Raw genomic sequence first — 21,290 nt, forward strand, 5'->3', positions numbered from 1 at the left:
TTAGCAGAACCAATGTCTTGCTCTGTTTTTAAAGCCATTGAATCCTTTCCTCAACTTTTGTTAATTCAACTGTTTGAGTATCTGTTTATATAGCTAATTATAAAGCATCTGATAAAAACCCTTCACACTGAAACTTTTAATTAGTTCATTTGTCATGTTGCTTTTCCAAAGTGTTCCTCCACTCTCACAAGAGACAAAATTGGAGCAGTTAAGACCTGATAGCTTTAATTTTTCTTGTGAAAGTATAAAACTTCAGCTAAAGATTTACTTTGCTCTGCTTTTCTAACAGCTTCAGCAATATTTTCAAACTTGTTAGAAGAAACTCAGCTTTTAATAGCTGTTAACTCCAGAGTGATTTACTAGATTTCTTCATGAAGTTTGCAGTACAAAATAGTTCATAAGTCTTCTACAGTATTTTCCTCCAGAGGAAAAGCTTGTCTACAAGTTGCACAATCAGCTAGAATTAGAAAGATGACCATCAAAAGCTTACCACTGGAACACCTCTTCCATACAAGTAAGCCATTCCTAATCCACTCTGCCCAACTGGATTACCCTGAAACAGGAAAATACTCCTGAAAAGAAAGTCAAAATCTACAGCTATATATTCCAATTGCTACCTTATTAACAACAATAATACTAATAGTGCTGGAGAGAAGAGCAAAAATGCAAAGCCAATCTATTAAGCAATGGTTACTAAAGGAGAAAATAGCATCTTCAGTATTTTTTATTTAGTGACCACACAGGTGATTACTATGGGGAAGAAAGCTTTCAATGCTAGTTATGATAGTCTGTGTACTTTCAAAGTGTTGCATGTGATGTAGAACACTTACTCACAGAAAGTTGGGGCATTAATAACTTATCTTTATTTTTTTCAAGTTTGCAGTGTTCTGGATGCTACAGAAACTCCAGAAACAACTGATTTAAGAATCTGTTAGGGCAGACAGGTGGCTGCCCTGTGGGCTGTATTATTGACTAGCACCCCTGCAGAAGTATGTACCATTGTATTCCTTCAGGACAGGCAATGTGGCACATCAGAAACCCTTAATAAATGTAGGAAATAAGCAAGTGAAGAGATCCATGACCAAAACTGGAAGCAGCCTACAGAACCTTTGAAGGGGAAGATTTAGTTACAAACTAATCTGGGATAGAAGTGCAGGTATGCACATTGAAGTGCACAAAGAAGCATTTGTACTGTTAATCAAATCAAATCTTATAGCGCATTTGTTGTATTTCTAGCTAACAGATAATCATACCATATCAGCAGCTTTCTTGAAATACTGAAGTGCTGTTTCATTGCTCTGAGGTACAACATCACTTCCTTCTGAGTACATCTGAAGGAAAAAGGCATTATTGATGAACACCCAAGTAAGTCAATTCACTGTAGAGATAAAGCATTGTAGCATTAGACAATTCTAGCTACTATTTCACAAAATAAATAAATTGCACCAAAGCAGAAGACATGTCCCTATGCTGTAAACTTGAGATTCAGAGGGATTAGCTTCCAAGGGAGAATTAATTGCCCAGAAAATTAAAAAATTTGAGTGGTAATATCCTTCACTTCTGATTTGTACCACTGTGGAGTAAAGAACACAAATCAGGCAAAAAATCCTGAGATCATTGGAAGCCAAACTGTATTAACATTTAAAATACTATTCGTCAAAGAAAATTGTTGCCAGACCCTTATCCTAGAAGTCCAGAAAGCAGGAAACCACAATTTTTCATGTTAAGTGCCTTGACCAGCATACTACATTTTTTTCATGCTCCAAGCACATGAATTTTGTGTCCTTTACTGCAGTGACAGCCTCGAAGAGATAAGCTGGCACTGCTACATATTGCAGCCTAACCTTAGCACATACTAAAGTAGAGTAATAAAGATTTGACTCTTCACAGGGTGAAGGTAGCTGACAACCCTTTCTGATCTCTCTACCAGAGATTAGTAAATAGGAAATATCTTTTTCTATTGAAACATGATCAATTTGCTTACTTTTGAGAGTGCTTACATCTTACCTTTCCCAGAAAGGCCATGGCATGTGAGTTACCAGCATTAGCTGCTTGATTGAAGTACTCAAATGCTCGCTATAGAAAGGAAAAGTAGTATTTTAGCAACCTTGACATATGATTTGAGTATCTTTTCTTGCAAATACAGCATGAGTAGATGGCTTGTCAAGTTATCAGGCTGGGATACAAAAACGCTCATCAGTCCCAGCTAACTCAATATAAGTAATGCAGCTCCCCACTTTATATAGTCTGAATATTGAACAGCAATTCCTCTCAGTGTATTCCAAAAGGCAGATGAGAAAAAAGTGAGAAAAATAAAAACAAAACTGCTACTACTTACAAGCTACACAGGTGAATCTTACTTCCTTATTGTACCTCCAAATTCTGTTTGGAAAACAGGATATCTAGAAGTTCCTGTTCCAGTTTTACACAGACCTTGCATGTACTCATTCTGATCACTTATCTCTGAACCTGTACAGAGCAGCCATTTTAAGGTATTTTAAAGGTGATGGCTGTTAAATCATTCCTGGTTGGCAGTAATCCTCAGATCTCCATTTTCCAGTACATATTTAAAGAGGTTAATTATTTTAACTTCTCTAAGTAGAAGCTAAGGTTAGTTTACATCAGCAGAAGTTTTATTTTCTAAGCAGATTTAGTATCTTTAGCATTTAAAGCTTTGTTTTGGCTACTGAAGTACACTGTTCTTACAAGTCAGGAGCTAGAAATCATCACTAACATGTGTGCATCATGACGATCCTACTACACGTGCAAAAGCTCAGCCAGTTTCGCATACCACTTAATGAAAAGCAGGTCTTTTTTTAATTCCTCATTTATAAAAGCATTAGTCTTTAACTGTGTAAGAAAATCTGCTCAATGTACTAATCACAAAGATTAATTTTTGATGTATGGATTATGTTAACTACCTTATGATATATCTTAAATGCTTCTGCTTCATTGTGGTCTTTGCTACATTCCCCCCACACACAGCAGACATACAGAAAAGCTACCTGATGATTTTGCTCTACTCCTCTTCCTCCATGCAAGTGCAATTGTCCAAGACCAACCTAAAAATAAAGTTTACAGTAAGTCTGAAGTCATAGATCTGCTTCAATAGCTACAGAGTACTGTCCTAGTTTTTTCCCCATATTACTCTGACAAAGTGGAAATTTATCTTAAAGTTATGTGATAGTCCTAGATGCAAAATAAAGACTGTTTATTTAACTTCTACCTAATTCTCAAGTCACATCTGCCTAAGCTAAATCATGACAATTTGCCTGTTATTAGCGCCCTCTAGTCCTTCTGCATTAAGAGTTCTAGCTTGCAGCATGCAGAAATCATGCAAAGAAGAGAAATTTAGGTCTGCTGGCAGTGCCAGTTCTCTTGATCAAGGCATCGTCCTCCACAACATCTGAAACTCTTACCTAGTCTGACTGGTTTCTATCTAGTGAACACCAACACCTTTTCTAAGATACAGAAGTGGTAATATTTTGGATTTATTTTCCACAAAGAATTACATTTTCTCCCGAAGTTGCACCTTAAACATATTAAAATAAGCCTTCTTAAGGGGGATTGGACCTGATGATCTTTTGAGGCCCCTTCTAACCCCTCCAGTTCTGTGATTCTCATAAAAACTCATCTGGAAATGTAAATCAACCCGAGTGCTAAGTAACTGAAAGCTAAAGCTCCAGTATCTTTCTGTATTTCATAAAGCTATTCCTGCAACTACCCAAACCTCTGCAAACCATCAAATAACCTTAGTTGTACCTGTGCTTGTACATCTCCTTTCTCTGCTAAAAACTGGTAATACTGAATCAAGTCTTCTTCCAGCATTCCACTTGCCATTCCTGGATTTTCTACTTCATCTGCTAAGCGAATTCGCTGAACCACTGTGCCACCAGTCAATGAAATGTCACTAGCAACTGGAAAACAGATTCGTAAAATTTCCAGGCAGCTTTGTTCAATACAAATATTATACCACAACTTTGTAAAAACAACCAAACAAAACAATAAACAAAAGAAAAACTTTAGTTTCTACAGAGCTTCAAACTTTTTCAGAAAGAATATAAATTACTTTAGCATTCATTAAGTGTATTTCTATAAATAGACATTAAAAGGCATACAATTCAGACCCAAACAATTAACTCAGTAGCAGGAATACTATTTTCGCAGTTCTAATGTTGACACAAGGAGACCTTCTAGGCATTTCTGTATCATTCAAAAATATTAGACTAGTAAAAAGTTTTTACCATGATTAGCTACAAGTCGGTAGTGAGTGAGAGCAGATTCACAACTTTGAAGGACTCCTATCCCAGCCCAGTACCGGTAACCCTAGAAAGAAAATATGAAAAGTATGGGACTTATTTGACAACACACTACTTGCCAGGTTACAAAAAAATCCACATTACTTGAGCAAGTTTTAATAGGACAACAGACAAAATGAAGGCCATTCTACATGCATTAAAATCAGCTGACCGATACCATTAAAGGTTAAAGTATATGCAATAAAACTCAGACATTGCTGAGAGAAAAACAGGCTGAAACTTATGATGAAAACTTAAAAGAATGCCTTTCTACTCATACACATTGCATCATATTAAATACCACACTAACTAAACCAGCATTGTCTGTAAATCTTTCAGTTTTAAGCTACAAAAATTAAAGGTTTTCAGCCTACAGAAATTAAAGCAGTGGACACTTCTGCTTTAAGTCAAAAAGGATATAAACAGGATATAAACTCAGTCCATTTAAATCCATGGTGGTATACAGCTTATAATGAGCAGACTTTTCCTTAAATTAAGAAGAAACAATGTGGAATATATTATTGCCCACTTAATGGATGCACAACCTAATTTTTAAATAAATACTTTTAAGAGTTTAAAAAGGGGAAAGAATAATGACTTTACACATACAAGAAATTAACTGGGAAATCTTACTTACCAAGATCATATGGGCTATCAGATTTCCTCCTAAAGCTCCGAAGGTGTAATAGACCAGGGCCTTGATAAACAAACACAAATCACTGGTTACTTAACATCTGCCTCCCAAGATCACAAAAACCTTCAGCATATGCTATTTTACCTTAGCTTGACTAGAATTGACTCCTAGACCAGATGCATACAGAAAACCAAGAGCCTAGAAATAAAAATAACATTAGTCAGCACATTCTTTGAAAACTACAGGATTAGCTATTCCTGGCATACATAAGAATAAAGAAATAGAATTCAAAGCTGCAGAGCACATGCCAAGCTCTATCTGCACTTCGGTGTTTCCTGTACCAAGGCCCTTCCCTTCCGATTTCTGAATATAGGGTTACTAAGTTACTATTTACCTAGAACACTACCATAAACGTATCTCACCACATTTCAGTTTAGTGTACCAAATACAAGGAACTGCTACTTCCCTACATGCCTGCTGTAGATCCAGAGATACTGAACAGTAAGAGCACCCCAGTTTAAAGACACCTTGAGTATGAGTTAAGTATGCACCTTGTCTCTCATACACCAGTGAGAAGAAACACTAACCATGAACTTCTAGAGAAGAGTTTTGTTATTTGATTCACTGTCTGAAAGATCCTATGAATTTAGTATTTTTGCATCTGTTCTGACATGGATTAGATGCATTTTATGACTATAAGAATAAGCAGTTAGAGTAACAAGAGCTGCTTGGCTAAAGTTATTTTTATTCTTAGAATTTACATAAGTACTGCTCTCTCTCTAACACCTGTTACAGCTGTGTGACTCAAACTAGTGGCACAGCAGATACAGTGCATATGAAGGTGTTCATATTGCACAATGCACTAAGACTATTCTAGGCAATTCTGAAAGCACAGAAAAAACATCTCATGCAGACTGTACTGAATTCTAGAACAATAAAACTCAAGGTTTTATTAAGATCAAGTCTAGAAACAACACTCCTTTCTACTGTAGATTGTTGCTCCAACATCAAACATGTAACAGCAGGAGACTTGAAAGTCTAAGAACTGAAACTATGTAACTCCTAAAGAAACTGACACTTCAAAAACAAATTCAAGTAGTAAATAAGTTTATGCAGATACTGACACAAATTGACAATAGCCATATTTTACAACATTACCTATGAACAAGTCCACATAAACAATTCCCTAACATTCAAAGGCATACATACAAAGGGAGTTCTGTTCCACTAAACTGCTTCCAAGAGTCTTAGAGTTTATTACTTCCTAGATTATAAACATCTCCTACCACCTGCCATAAAACTGCAGATGAAAAGCTACAGTATCTGAAATCCCACACAAACCACAAAAAAAATTGACAGTTTCAGAGCAGATTTGTAGGCTAGATTCACCTGTATCCACTTGGTTTGATTTAAACCTCAAGTCTAGTCAGTCATATAACAAAAAACTAAGCAGAGACCACAATAACACTATTACCGATAGTTTAATACTACTTTTTAAAACTAAAATAGAGAACCTGTTTCCATTCGTTTACCTTGTACTTCCAAAAATATTTACTTCATAAGCATACAAACAGAAGCTGTTCCTTTACACAGCTTTTGTAATTTGCTCTTGCACCCTCTGTAAGGCTAGCAGCATTTGGGGAACAATCTTTGAACCAAAGGAACCGATGAAATTTACAGAGGTAAAGCCAATGTGTAGTCAGGATTAAGAAATACTTAGGCAAGCACTAGTAATAAAAAAATATTCCCTGAATAAACTCCAAACTTGATGTAAAACATCTGGTTTTCAGACAACTTAAAAAGCAGTATCCTTTTATCTTTTTTAACCAGGGAACAGGTGCTGTTCATCATTCTCATCTGATCTAGATGGAAGAACAATCTATATAACCAATTTAAAACAAGTACAATCTATAAGCCAATTTATAAATCCAAGAAACTTCTGTAGAATTTAAGGACATACATACCATTTGTCCTTTGGGAGAACCTTCTTCTGTTAGTTTTTCAAATAATTCTTTCGATGACTGTATGTTCTGCTTCAGATAATCTCCAAACAACAAAGCATAAGAGACTTTCTCCATTGCTTTTGTATGATTCATGTCAGCTGCTTTCAGAAGATACTGATATGCTCTTAAAGGAAAAGAATTTGAGTCACCTTGAAGCAGACCAACAGGTTTCATTCATAAACCTAAAAAGATTTGGGGTGGGGGTGGGTGTTTTTTTTTTAAGCCTGTTTTCTACAAATGCATCTACAGTCATTTGTTCCAGCTGTGAATTGTCTATACCATAGAACAGCTCATATGATTTAGTTAATAGACAAACCAGATTTTAATGTTCACTTTATTCCACATGCAAAGCAATATGTATTTCCTCTCCTGCAAAGTACATTAAAATTTAAGGTCAAATACTAGCATTTTTGTAGCAGCAGTTTTAAGTCCTGTATTAGATATCTAGTAGGACTACCTATTACACCTTCACAGAACACAGCCATTTAAAAGAAGCCTGAAAGACTATGGAGTCTCTTAGTACAAAGTCATTCAGGTGAAAATACTAAACATTTGGTCCAAGACAACTGCATATGTAATTAGTTTTGTGATGAAACCATCATGTTAAGTATGAGAAAGTTCTCTGGAAACTCTTGTTTCTATTTCAACCTCAGAACTTAGAAAATAATTTCACAGCAATTTCAAAAACTGTGACCTCAAACACAATATATAACATGCTTCAGTTTGATTTGTCACAGGCCTTTGGTAATATGCCAATATTTTTCTTTATTTCTCTTGCTTTCTATTTTGAGACTTGTTTTTCTTCCTCTTCACTTTCTTTAGGTACAAGCTGAAGCACACTTGGTTCCTCACATGATTTGATCTTCTAAGAAAATGCAATGTGTTCAAGAGAGCTAAGACTTTCAAAAATTCATAGACTATTTTATAGTATTTTTTCTAAAAAATACTAGCCAGACTGTAACAGAGGCTGGTTCCTTTTTATCTTAGCCAAGGTGTGATAGACAGCCTCTAGCTGTCATTCAGCTTCCTGATACATAAAGTAGGAATATGCCTCCTTATCTTGACCAAGGAATTTACATGGTAATAATGCTTACAGAATAATCACTACCCTGAAGTCACCACTTGCTGATGAAGTTATCAACATGACTACCAGAAGGTTCTAAGTTAGCTACTATTAATTGTAGTAAACTGACAACTATTTCACCAACAATTGGTTATATTACAGAGTAGAAAGTAAAAAGACCAGATTGAATAGAACAATCATTTCTTTCTACTCTTTGCTTTGATTTCTTCGACATGCATTACCCTTTTCTCTCACACAATGCTAATTACATTATTTATTGAGAATAGGTTTAATGCTATTTTTCTGCTGAGACCATCAGAAAGCAAGAACAAAAACAGAGCAGGGTAAGAAACGCTTATCTTTCCTGATCATTCACCTTTGAAACAGAATGAGAAAAAGACCATAAGAAACATGAAAAGGGGCATGTCAATTACCTCTTATCACATTCTTAGTTTCTTTCAACACGGTTTCCACATTTAGATTGTGGCTAGAAAACTGCAGCACCACCTTGCATTAAACTCTGTTTTGAAGACACCCACTTCAGAAATGCAGTTTTTTTGTGTAGTTAGAGGAAAGCAAACAAGTTTTCTTTCTAAATGCCCTCACATCACAATTTTCAGTACCATCACTGCCTAACATGATGCTAAGTTCCATAAAATGGGGGAAGTCTCAGGAAATCTCATTTAGGTTGGTTCTTAGTTAAGTCAGACTGATCAGCTGTGTAGTCATTCTCATCTGGGAATGGAGAGGGTAGACTTACTCTTTCTTCTGAGCCTTTTTACTGCTTTCATTAAGGATTTTCATTCCGGTCTGATAGACATCCTCAGCTTCTTGCATTTGCCTTCGCTTATTAGACTGCTCTTCAGCTTTTAAAAACAAAACAAGAACCCCAAAACATTAAGATCCACAATTACACATCTTAAAGACTATTTGTTCAAAAATCCCTATTTGTTCTAAGGGTAAATACAACCAAAATGTTTCTGAATACCAATAAGCAACCCCATGTGATTAAAAGCTACGTAAAGGAGGCATTGATTATCTTGGGAGATGGTTTCTTCCCATGTGACCTCTCTCATAGGAATTTGTTATAGCATTCCTTTCATTGCTCCAAAGCAAGACATGCAAAGAAGAAAGGTCCTCCTTCAGGAGAATGTTTTCTAGGAAACTGTTGCCTGCGTACAACAAATCAGCAAGTGTAATGGGGAGCACTGCCAAACCCCTACACTTCTACAGCCTCTGAAAGTGAGTTTTACAGGTGCCTCCACTGCAAGATTTCCCCAAAGCTTTGTAAATTGCATTTGCATTATGATCTTTTCCAATATTTCCCATCATGAGAACTTTGCCTTTATCATTTCTTATACAAGGTGGCCATTAATACATGACCAGGACTTCTAGACCTTTTAATAGGGGACATAAGGAGGTATGAGAACACTGAGTTAAGAAAGCATTCCTTGGACAAGAACAAAGACATCAGTTTACTTACTTTCACAGAAGCCCCACTTTTGATCTTTCTTGTAATCATAGGTTGTTGCACACCAAAGCCTGCCATCTTCCCTCCCATCTGCAGTGCACTCTGCATACTCCTTCTCCATAAACAAAAAGGGGAAGTGACAAGGTTCACCATCTGCAGTACCTCCAATAGCTGTCAAAACTGAAAATAGATACCCAGGAGTAAGACTGCTTCCCTTTATTCTATGAAGTCATCTACTATAAATAGTAAAGCACTCCTGTGTTGGTATTAACTTCTGTCAAGTTAAAAACTGCATTTCATCAAGTTTTCAGTAAAGTTTCTAACTTAGAAAAGCCTGAAAAAGCAGTTGCTTTCCTAAAGAGCACTTCAAAAATGTTACCGTTCCTTTTCTTAATTGAAAGTAAGAATAAGTGTGCAATTTCTTCTATTCCTTATTTCTAAGCAAAGAAAATATTTTTAGTGTAGAATGCAGATCAGTTATATATATATATTTTGCCTACCACAACAGACGGTCCTTCCTTTTACTTTCACTTCTCTGTACTCCCTTCCTCATGCAAAAGACTACCCACCGAGTGCATTCCAGTGCATTTATTCATTTTAGCCATAGTGCAAGATGTAGCCATGCAACAGAACTATTCAATGGGCTACTGAAAACACTTAAGTATCAGCAAGGAGTACATTTAGAAAATACAACTAAGAAAAAACTACTTATCAATGTGAGCCCCATCACTCTTTACTGTTGTACATACTTGTTTTGAAATCTTTATTTCCTTTCACCAGTTAAAAGTTGCATTCAAGATTACTTTCAGCACTCTGATTTCTCAAGCACTAGACAAAGGTTAAGTGATTCCAGTACTGCAGTATTTTAAGTCAACCTTCTATAATGACTAAGAATTATCTTCAGTTATTGAAAATGAAGATTACTTCTATTAGCCTTTTATAAAGTTTTGTTTTGCTATGCTAAATCCAGAAGTTAGCTTCAGCTTCATCTAAAGACATTTGCAGAGACATGCAATTGAGAATGCCAGTTACCCTGTTTTTTCAAGTTAAGCTTCTAGTTCTTGTGGCTGTCAACAGAGCTAGTTCTTCTAGAGACTACACCATTTTTATAAAGCCTAGAGACCATACCTTTTTTTTTTTTAATTAAAAAATTCCAGAATTAGCTTGCTCAAATTGCTCTTCAGAATTCGATTCCTTGGCATATATCCCCACCCAAGTTTATTACCTCTTAACACAGAACAGTTATTTTCAGAAACTGGAAAAAAATGTCTATATGTAATTAGCCTTGAATCACTTTAGACATCTGTTAGCCATTGGGTAATGCACAAACTCATGCTAAAAGTACGTGCAGCTACAACAGATGGGACCTCTTATCGCTATGAGCAAACTCCAGGTCCAGGATGTTAACACAACTTGGAATTTGAAACTTTACTTGTATAGCAAGTATAACACTACCTCCTATAGTGAGAGCAATCGGACACAAGCTATTTGTGACAATGCTGTGCAGAAGAGTTAGTTGTACACTGGAAGTTATGAAATTACTCCCACCCAGTCCTCCCCTTTGCCTTTTAAAATTCTGTATATTTTTCCATAATGCAGTTTTCCCCCCACATAGCCACAAATATTAACTCCTGAAGCAACAAAACCATGCTATTACAGGATAAAATGTTAACCACAGTTTATCGTATACTTAAGGAATACAATACATGTAATTTACATGGAGGATAATTTTTTTTGTCAATTTGGGCACACAAAGATTTATTCAGAGCAAAACAGGTGTGTACATGGTGTTTTGTCATGTTGTCCTTAATTATTTACATTTCATAACTTTACACTGGAAGAAACCCAAATATAGATTGCTTAAAATATTACAAAGAAGTACTATCACTGAAAGGTTCCTCCAAACAGGAAGACAAATGTGGCAGGAATTGCCAGCTCTGTACAAACTAGCGAGCAGTTTTCAACGAAAACTATACAGTTCTGCATTAACAAAAACATGGAAAATAAGAATATGAATATATATATTTTTAAACTATACACACAAGAACTCTTCACTGATTAGAAGATAATAGGACACTGAAGAGAAAGAGAACTTTTCTTTAAAGGAGAGCCTTAATTGTACTAATTCTAAGTTTATGAAGATGAAATTTTCCCTGCTCAATAACCTCCAAGATGCATGTGAAAATTTGAAAAATATTTTTCATACAATCACCATGCACATGAGCAAAAGATGTATCTGAGGTAGGCTCCTGTCCCACTCAGTTAAAAAGCCTGACAATGGAGTTCTCCTTTAGCAGTTTTTTCCCCTCCCTCACAGAATACAAGCACCTTTCCTTCAGAATTGCATTACAGATAAAAACAGTAATCCTTCCATCCACACCACTAACTTACTTCATAGCAGGTTCAAAAGAACTGAACAGGACAAGTAAGTTTACAGTTTTTAAAGTCACCTGCAAGCAGTATTTTGACAAGCATAGTTAAAAACCTTAGTTACAAGCAATACTCAGGACCAAGCCATCTGGTCACATCTTATGTAAGATAAAAATCTTAAAGTTTACTTCTGAAATAGATTGCGCTGAGTACATATGGTGCTTAGTTCACCACTTTGTGACAGAAAGCTATTTAGTGGACTTTATATACTTTTTCCCTGTACAACATCACACCTCTCAACAGCAGTATTGAATCCTATTAGTGACTTTTTACTAACTGTATACTAGTTCAGCATCAATAAGAAAGGCTTATTAGAAAATACTGAAAAACAAAGTAACAGAGCCCCTATTCATTATCCCTGTTTTCTTTAGATATTCAAGACATGAGTTAAGAAGATAGCCAGCTTAGTATTACCATGTAACTATACTTTTTGGTTGAAGAATTACTTATTATGAACAAGTAAAAAACAAAATTTGCTGCAAAGGCTGGAGTACTCAAAACTGTGCCATCCAAGTATCATCCACTACTAAGTCCAAAATAATCATATTAAATTCATATTACTGTAAGTAAAAAAGATATACTAGAATTTCCTGCTGAACTTTGGCACAAGAACACAAGGTTTTACTTGTATTTGCAAACTTATTGAAGTTTAAAAGCAATTTAGGTGTTGCCCTAATGCTCCTAAGAAACTTGTCTTCATATCACAATTTGTTTCCTCTGTCAAACCATTCTCCAGGCATACAGCCAGTAGACTGTAACACTGATGTAATTTCTTTCTACAGTTACTATATACATACACACACACAGTATAGTATGTGTACCTGAGTCATATATAAAGAAATTCGTACTCTATCCATTTGATAGTTTAAGCTTTCCAGGAAGATGAAAGCAGTAAGAGTTATGAAAAACCCTGAAAATGAATCTAAAAAAACCACTAAGACTTCAAACAGGTATATTTGAAAGTTTCACATTACTTCCTGATAAAAAAGGCACCAATTACCATTCACGTCTGGAAAAACTCAGATTTTTTTTAAATATGTTCAAAATGACAATTTATGTACAACCCACAGTTACTCAGATGTGTCTTTCTTGCCACTCATTCAAAAGCTTGTGAGCAGTTACCTGGATTCTGTATTTCTGCTTCTTCCAATTCTTTATTTAATAGGTTGGACATTTCTAGAGAGTTCAACTCTTCCAGTGAATTCTCTTTTTCTTCCTCTTGACTGTGAAAGTTTTCTTCATCCTCAGATTGAGGGTCTGACTTCCCTGATTCAAGGAAGATTTGGCCTGCTACCACTCGAGTTCCCGTGGAATGGTCCTTTACCTGGTCCTCTGCAGCTAAAGTCTGAAAGAGAGCAGCCATGTATTTTAGATTAGAAATGCAACAGGAGCAGTTGGAAAAATGATTACTTTTTAAAGATATGACATTTAAAGAGCAGTACCAGAAGTAAATTGAACTACTGCTACCAGCTTTCATCAATTCACTTCTAGTTTTGTGAAAGATGCACTTCAAAAGATATAGCACAACAGTAACTCTTCTGTTACACAGAAGTTAAACAGTGAAAGCTACAGAACATTTTAAAACAAGAATCAAATCATAGTTCTGGAATTTCAGACCCTTGTTCTCACTCCACAAGAAAAAGACAGAATGACTAGAAATGTATTTCCTTACCTTTGGCTCTAGGGATTCATCTTGATTTCCCTCTTCATCTGCAAAAAGATGTTATAAGTCATTAAAAAAAAAAAAACACCAACTTTCCCATAATTTCTAAATGGTATTATATTTTACCATTTTTCTAAAATATACTACAATTTTGTTCAATATCCAAAACATTAGTTTTTAACCCAAATTAATCCTCTAGATTAACCATCTAATCTGAATTGTTCCAGTTCAGGTAAACTGCTTGAAAAGGTACATAGCAAGTGAAAACAACCTGTGGAACCCAAGGATTTGGGTCACCAAATCAGCTTTAATATAAACAGCTTCATTAGTGACCAGTCACATTAGCACCACCTCACTTATAATTAAACATTACTCTTCACAGAGGAATACCAATTCATTCTGCACAGCCACCAGACTCAAACCTTTGAGCAGAGGTTTCTCTTAAGAATAGAAGCTATGAGACATCACTTTAGCTCTAAGGTACCATTCAAGAGATGCAAGCCTTGTTTAACTGTTCCCTTTCTCATCTGAAAGGGCTATCTAACTGGTTAGAAAGACCAGAAAGAGAAGAAACAGTAAATAAGAAAGGCCATTAGGCAGAAACCTACTAAAAAGCAAAAGGAATGGAAGTAAAATGGAGGGAAAAGATCATCAGAAAAGCTCACTTATGACAGTTTTACACCATTGTTTTGCAATTGTCTCTGAATTTTAGTTCCTATAATTTTAAAGGGCTACCCACTCCACTTCTGAGAACTTTATTTGCACTATCATCTTGATGGAAAGTCTCTAACACTATCACAGCTGAAGCATGACCAATTCAGTCATCAGGATCTGACACCACCTCATTTAGGTAAATAAGAAACATCTCAAAGAAAATGTTATAGGCTTCCCTCTCTCCCATACACAACTCACTGAAACAAAAAACTTAAAATCTGAACAAGTAGCTAAGCAGTAGTGCCACTAAGCCCTACTACATTTACGAATTCCTCCCCCCAACCCTGAGATTTTGGGTTGTGAAATACCCTACAGAAGTAGCAAGACATTGATGGGCTAGAGAGCTGCAAAAGTAGAAAGGTTACCTGAACTGATGGCTTGTAGGTGAGGTACACCACTTAGCATGTTACAGCTCGCTATCAAAGAATCCCCACACAAATACTGAACATCAGCAAAACTCTACAAGTTTACAGAACTCTGCTGACTCTGTGTAGGCATTTGGCAGCAAGCAAAGAAAAAACTTGCATACTTTTCATCCTCATGCAAGCGACGTGCTTTACCAGAAATCAGTCATCTCTGACAGGACAAGCCATGAATCACCAGTTTCATGTTTTGAAGATTATTATCATAATGGTGCAGCTGCAGATATTTGCAACGAAAAAGCAAATCTTGGAAGCCAGATTCCATAGACTCAAATCATTTCTATTCTATTTTTTGAGGTCTAATCTTTGGTCAGAACAGGTATGTGAAAATACGAGCATGAACTTTAAGCTGCGGGAGCATAACTTTAAAAAAAGAAAAAATGTTATCATACACAAGCTGCAAAAGCAATGCAAAAGTAACTCAAACAGATCTGTCTACTGAGCTTACTGAAGAGGACGCAGAGCTCAATGAGTTTGACTCCCCGCAGACACAGGATTAAAAAAGGTTTAGAACAGCCTGCGTGGGTAGGCAGCTGTACTCTACAAGTCCAAAAAAGAAAGTGTGAAGAGCTCTTCAGAAAAGGTAGTGGAGACACCACGGAGTACTTAAGTTGAAACAGAGCCTGCAAGTAGCAACCAGGCAACCAGCCTAAGAACAAGCACTGATTTGGAAAAAATACCAAAAGAAAAACAGGCCTAGCTGCATTTTAAACAGAGACTACTGTGCTTCCCAGCTTGAGGATTCTAACAGAGAAGAATGATAAGTCTGAAGAAGTCCTACCACTGAATATTAGTACTTCAGACTACCACATAACAGCTGGCTTTTGAATACATTAAGTAGTATGTACATATCTGGGATATTTGCTGGTCCTCCCTATTTGGGAGCTGTTTGACAGACAGTTTAAAATGTTCCCCAGGAATTACACTCTACTATTATAAACAAATTTGATGTAAAGCCAAATGCCATCAGTGCAACTTCAACCTCTGGAGTCCGCCAGGAGATTCAAGCATGCTTCTGGAGTGGGGAAAAAGGAGAGGGTGAAGCTACCTAGTAGACTGTATACTGCTATTAATAGGTACGAAATACACAGTGCTTGTTTCTGTAGTAACATGTTATTTTTAATAGTTATACCAGCTAGGGTATCTGTTGTTGTCTGGTCAAAAATAAATAAAAAAAATCCACCTCCGTTCCTGATACAGCGCTAGACCATTCTGATTTTTGGTAAAAGCTTTAGTAATTGATTTCAATTTCTGGAAGGTTGACTTTACCATGTAAGACCACAATGGCAAATATAAAAAGGGCATGTTATTTATGCACATATACCAAAGAACATTTGTATTATGACTTCATATTCAAGGCAAAAGGATTACTGAGCTGAAAGGCAGGAGACAACCAATCCAACTATCTACAGCTCACTACATCTGTTCTTCCTTGAAAGCAACTCACCCTGTTTCAGATGTATTGCATCACCTAAATTCCCTCTGAAGGAGCCAGCACTGTTATTGAAGAGTTGCACTTTAACAATTCATTCCAAAATATATCTAACGCAACAAGCTGAGTTTAACTGTTCTTGGCTCCTAGACTTCCTTCTAAGTAAAACAGGCAAAGTTGCAGTTGTAACAGATAACATTACTAGAGATGACTTACAGCAGTGTTTCTCCACAGGACTGCTGACTAATATGCACACACTAACCATAGAAGTTTATCTACTTCTTTCATTAATGCTTTCAGAAGTTTTCTCAAGTGTTTCTTAGATCTGGGGAAGGTCACAGTTTGACCTAAGAACAGCTTACTAGTCAAGGCTCAACTACTGACTAAAGCCACAGATGTTGTGTTTGTGCACCTGCTTCAGAGATTAAAGCTGATAGTTTAATTTGTTTTTCCACAGGCAAACCCAAAAGCAAATGTAACAGACTTTTTATAGAATTAGGCAACCTTGGTAACACACCCAATTAAAAAAAACCTTCTGGAAAAAAAAGGAAGTCAATCCTACCTTTTGTTAAACAAATTAGAAAGACACCAAGATGCATTAAAAGGAAAGGGTAGGCAAAAATACTTGTGCCTGAAACAGGCAGCTGACAAGATCGCACAGAGCTTCACTTACAAACAGTGCTGAACCAGAGGCACTGCTGGGTGCTCTCAGGCTCAGCTAGGATTTTAGGGCACTCCATACAGCTAAATGCTTGCTTCAGCTATCCACTACTTCTTATATTATTACAATCAGCTTTATAAAAAAAAAAAAAAGTATTTTTCCTCAGAAAAACTACTGTTCAATGAGCCTATTTAAATACAGCACAAGTACTCTAGCAGCTTATGCAAGATAATAAGAACCCAACATTCTGCTAGAATTGACATTTTCAACAGTACTATGGAGGGCATGAGTAGTAGGAACTATGCAGTGTGATTCAGAGAATGTCATGAGGTTGAAAGAGCCCAGCAGCTCCCAAGTTTTAGTGTTTTAGAAGAACAAATCAACTGTCAGTCTGTAAAGCTAAAAAGCTGCTACTACTACCAGATATCTAAGACTACTGGTTTTAACATCAGACTGGTTGCTCATCTTTGGGGGATAACTAAAAATTCAGTAATTGCAAGTAGTGGGCAATCTCCCAAAGATCGGACAAATGTCCTAAGCGATAACTGCCAGTCAGTTCCATTCCCGTTTTTTGCCAGGCTTTTCAAGTTTCCAACACTATCACAAGGCAACCAGCTAGGGGAGTACATGTACCACAGGGAGTGTACAAAACTAGCCTTCTTTGTACCATTAATAAATAAAACAAAAATATAGTGTTTATTTCATCTTTATCTCATACTTTTAAAAGTATTTTATACACATTATGAGATGCATAATATCAGCACAGTATAAATATGTATAATTTAATTTATATTATAATTTATATTTAATTGTAAGTTAATGGATGTTGAAAAATTTTTTCTTTTTACTGATAGGAATGCATGATCAAAAGAAGTTTGGCAACCACTAAACTAGAGATTCTCTGTGGCACTTTTACTTCTTTCAACATTCTTTTTGTGCCAGTGTCTAGTTAAGACTTTGATACAGAATGCAAGCCCTGTTTACCCTACTTTTGCAGGAACAAGGGAAATATTAAGATAAAATTACCTAAGACTGCTCCTTATCAATTTTTCCATTGTTAAATTCAGAAAAGAAATGGACACCACAGCCACACAATAGCATAGTTGCTGTTCGTACCACATGAACCTACAAAACATGAGGTAGGTTGAGCAAAACCCTTGTGTGGCATCTATTCAGCATGACTAGTTTCAAATTATCCCTGGCAGCAAGTAAATCGCACCCAGCTACAATCTTTGCAGTGTCCTCATTTTAGGGCAATTACAAGATTAAGATATAGGTCAACCGTCCTCCTGAATACAGATCTTTTTTCAGTCTCCTTGCAATTGCTGGGTAGCTGTTTACAAAACTTACTCTGCAGCAGTCCCTCCGTAGGAACTGAGATTCCCAAGGACACAACAAGTTGAAGAAACGTTTTCCAGCTAGGTCTGAGTTTTAGCAGTACAGACACAAGCATCTATTATATGCCTGTACTCAGTTGTCCTACCAGCTAATACCAGTATGAAAAAGCTCTGCCTAGCACTGACATTAGCCAAGGAATTCGCAGGGCAGCCTGAGCAAGAACCACTTCTCCTCAGGCAAAATGAAGGAACTTCTGCCTCCTCAGGCCTGTGAGCAAGGCAAAATACCAAGAATCAAATAACACCTGCAATCAGAAACAAATAAGAGAAGGCTTTTTTTGCCCCCTAACATTCTTAATAAATGATCAACAGAAGCAGAAGGCCATCACTGCTGTGATAAACAGCAGATTGCCACCTCTCACTGGAACAGCTACCCTTTTTAGCTGCTTTTTTGCCAGTGCCTCACAGACTCCTTCACATTCTTTCCCCACACCCAACTTTCAATTTCTTCGTAACCTGTATAAATATTGTATCTTTAAACAAATAGCACACATTTTTTAGGCCTAAATTTACTTGTGTTCACTTTGAGTTTTCAAGAAATTGATTTAAACGGACAATGACTACAGAGATGGAATTTACAGCTAAGTGGCTGACAAAAAAGTCTGTATTAAGACTGCCTTTTAAGTTAGAAAATAGTTGAACCATTTTTCTTTAACCTTTTTAAAATCTCTCCCTTCAATATATTTAGATTCCAGGTAATCATTTCCAGACTTTAGGAATGACCAACTGTTCAAAGACAGTAAACACAGCTGCTAGGCGTGGACCAGACAAGGTATTACTGCAGGAAACCCAAACACCTATGAAGCAATTTTTCTTCTGTAAGAATGAAGACAAATTAGGAGCAAAAAAGGTCTTCCTGTTATAATCTAACAGTCCCCCCCTAACTATTTCTGGGTATTAATGAACAATTAAAAAAAGCAGTGATTTAAGCCTGGCAAGAGCACCCCATCTGCCAGGCACTATACCATGGGCTGCCCTGGGCCTATTAATTGTATTAATTAAATTGCCTGTAACCATACTTTTCTTCAAGGCTGATGTGGGCTGCAGGAACCTCACACTCACAAACAACTACGCGATAGTGGCAAAGCAGTCAAGACAGCAGACCCACATCCTATAAGCTACCACAGCCACAGCTGTACAGTTCACAGCCAATGCTTTTGACACATAGCTTCCATGTACGTAACAGATGGTTCATTTCACTTGAAGAGTCTCCTCTTAACTTTTGACTTTAGAGATGCTATCAGGGTGAACAAATTATTCAGTCTCAGTGCCTCCCCTCTAGCTTCATAAAGCTTGTACTTGTCTTTTCCACACTTTAGTGAGTGCTCTGCTGGCTTACAGCATTACACACTAAGCTCATATAACTACGCTTGATATCCCATATGAACTGCAATAACACAGCTTAAACATTTAACTTCCTACTACGCTCATGCAAACAAACCCCAGACCACTGAACTTCCCTCTAGAGAAGAGGTGAAGTTACTTTCTTGACTTTTCACTGAGAGTCTAAAAGCACACCCCAAGCAGCCCCGGACAAGGCTGTATGTTGAAGGGGCTCCCAGGATTTAAGGTCTCTCTATGCAGAGAAATGCCCTGTGTGCTCCTCCCCCCAGTTCCCTCGGTAGGTAGCAAGAAGCAAGACCCAGGCAGGAACCGGTGACAGCACGCCCGGAGCACCGGGCAGCAGGAGCGGGGCAGCGCAGGGGTACAGGGCAGGCCCCAGCAGCGCTGTGCGGGGCCAGCACTGCCCGGCCGGCCTGGCACCACCAGCCCCGGCGCTGCCAGCCACTGGGCCACGAAGCGCCCACCGAGGAGGGGGCAGAAGCCACTCAGGGGGGCGGATTTCGGCTCCCCGCGGCTGCTGCAGGCAGCGCCGGGCCCCGGGGCAGGCCGCACCCTCCCCCCCAGCACGTCCCCCTGCAGCAGGCCCAGGGGCGAGGCCGCATCACGGCGGGGCCCGGCGAGAGTGAACGGAAAGAACGGGAGGGAGGACAGGAGGAGCCCGGCACTTACCGGCTGCCGCCAGCACGGCGGCCCCGAGCGCGGCGGCGCCCAGCAGCAGCAGCAGGCGCAGCCGCCCCATCCCCGCCGCCTCCTCCCGGCCACCGCCGCCGCCGGAGCCCGAGCCCGGCCCCTTGGCCCACCCCCAGCCCGGCCCCACCAATCCGCTCCGCGCGCTGACGGGAGGTGAGCGGCAGCTGGTGGCGGCGCTGCACGCAGCCCGCCCAGGGAGCGGCTCGTGCTACATGGCCCGCTTTTATTGGCCGGGGGGAGGGTTTCAGCGGCCGTCACGCCCTCCCGCCAGCCAATGGGGTCGCGAGAAGGACTGCGCGTGCGCCGGCCACGCGAGAAGGTCTTCCCAAATAAGGGCTTCGATTGGCTCGCGCGCCCGTTCCTACAAGGCCCATGATGCCTTGCGGAGAGAACCCCCCCCCCCCGGCCGCCTGTCACAGCGAGGCCGCCGGCGGCAGGGACTACATTACCCAGAGTGACCCGCGTCGAGCTGCGCACGGGCCGAGGGGGTGGGGCTAGCTGCGGGCCCTATATAAAGGGTGGGGCGAGGCTGCTAACGGCTTTTAAGGGCGGTGGTTAGGGTGCAGAGGGGCGGCCGTTAACGGTGGCGGCGCTGGGAGGAGTGCTGTGAGGGGCGGGAGGAGCTTCTTGTGGTGGACAGGAGGCGCCCAGGGCAGGCTGAGGGCTGCTCTCTGAGGGGACCCTTCTCGTGGGCTGCTGTGGGGGTGCTTCTTTTTAATAAAGAAAAAATTCTTATCTTTAATTTTGTCCCTTGACGTGTGTGCGTCCTCTGTCAGTAGGTTTCTATGTTAGCCTTTATTCTCCAATGGGAAACAGGTGTGTGCCTCCAGGTTGTGCCTTCAGCTTGTGCTTAAATGTGCCAGGGGACACCTTTCAGACAACAGAACTAGACACAACTGAGTGTGCTTGCCTGCTCAGCCATGTGGGGGGTGGCAGTCAATTAAATTTATAGCCAAAGGGGTGCAGCTGAAGCATGTGGAGATTTGGAGGCTCTAATTAATTGAAGTTTATCAAAAAAGTCAGCTCTGGGAAGGAGCTGAGGGCTATAGAATGCAGCACTTAGGTTCC

General features: G+C 38.7%; 1 protein-coding gene across 2 annotated transcripts in view; it reads right to left on the reverse strand.

Moving 5' to 3' along the window:
* Nucleotides 1–20,283, reverse strand: part of SEL1L (SEL1L adaptor subunit of ERAD E3 ubiquitin ligase) — a 30,377-nt gene extending 10,094 nt beyond the window's left edge. For both annotated transcript variants that reach the window (XM_032187922.1, XM_032187921.1), the window contains exons 1-14: nt 20,202–20,283; nt 13,572–13,609; nt 13,022–13,244; nt 9,482–9,649; nt 8,759–8,864; nt 6,897–7,059; nt 5,077–5,130; nt 4,936–4,995; nt 4,245–4,326; nt 3,763–3,917; nt 3,006–3,062; nt 2,008–2,076; nt 1,254–1,331; nt 491–553 (exon numbers count right to left, since the gene is read on the reverse strand). In XM_032187922.1, the coding sequence (XP_032043813.1) occupies nt 491–553; nt 1,254–1,331; nt 2,008–2,076; nt 3,006–3,062; nt 3,763–3,917; nt 4,245–4,326; nt 4,936–4,995; nt 5,077–5,130; nt 6,897–7,059; nt 8,759–8,864; nt 9,482–9,649; nt 13,022–13,244; nt 13,572–13,609; nt 20,202–20,271 (1,386 nt within the window). In that variant the 5' untranslated portion in view covers nt 20,272–20,283. The remainder of the gene's footprint in view (nt 1–490; nt 554–1,253; nt 1,332–2,007; nt 2,077–3,005; nt 3,063–3,762; nt 3,918–4,244; nt 4,327–4,935; nt 4,996–5,076; nt 5,131–6,896; nt 7,060–8,758; nt 8,865–9,481; nt 9,650–13,021; nt 13,245–13,571; nt 13,610–20,201) is intronic.
* Nucleotides 20,284–21,290: the final 1,007 nt, after the last annotated feature.

Source organism: Aythya fuligula, chromosome 5 (assembly GCF_009819795.1).
Source record: "Aythya fuligula isolate bAytFul2 chromosome 5, bAytFul2.pri, whole genome shotgun sequence".
NCBI lineage: Eukaryota > Metazoa > Chordata > Aves > Anseriformes > Anatidae > Aythya > Aythya fuligula.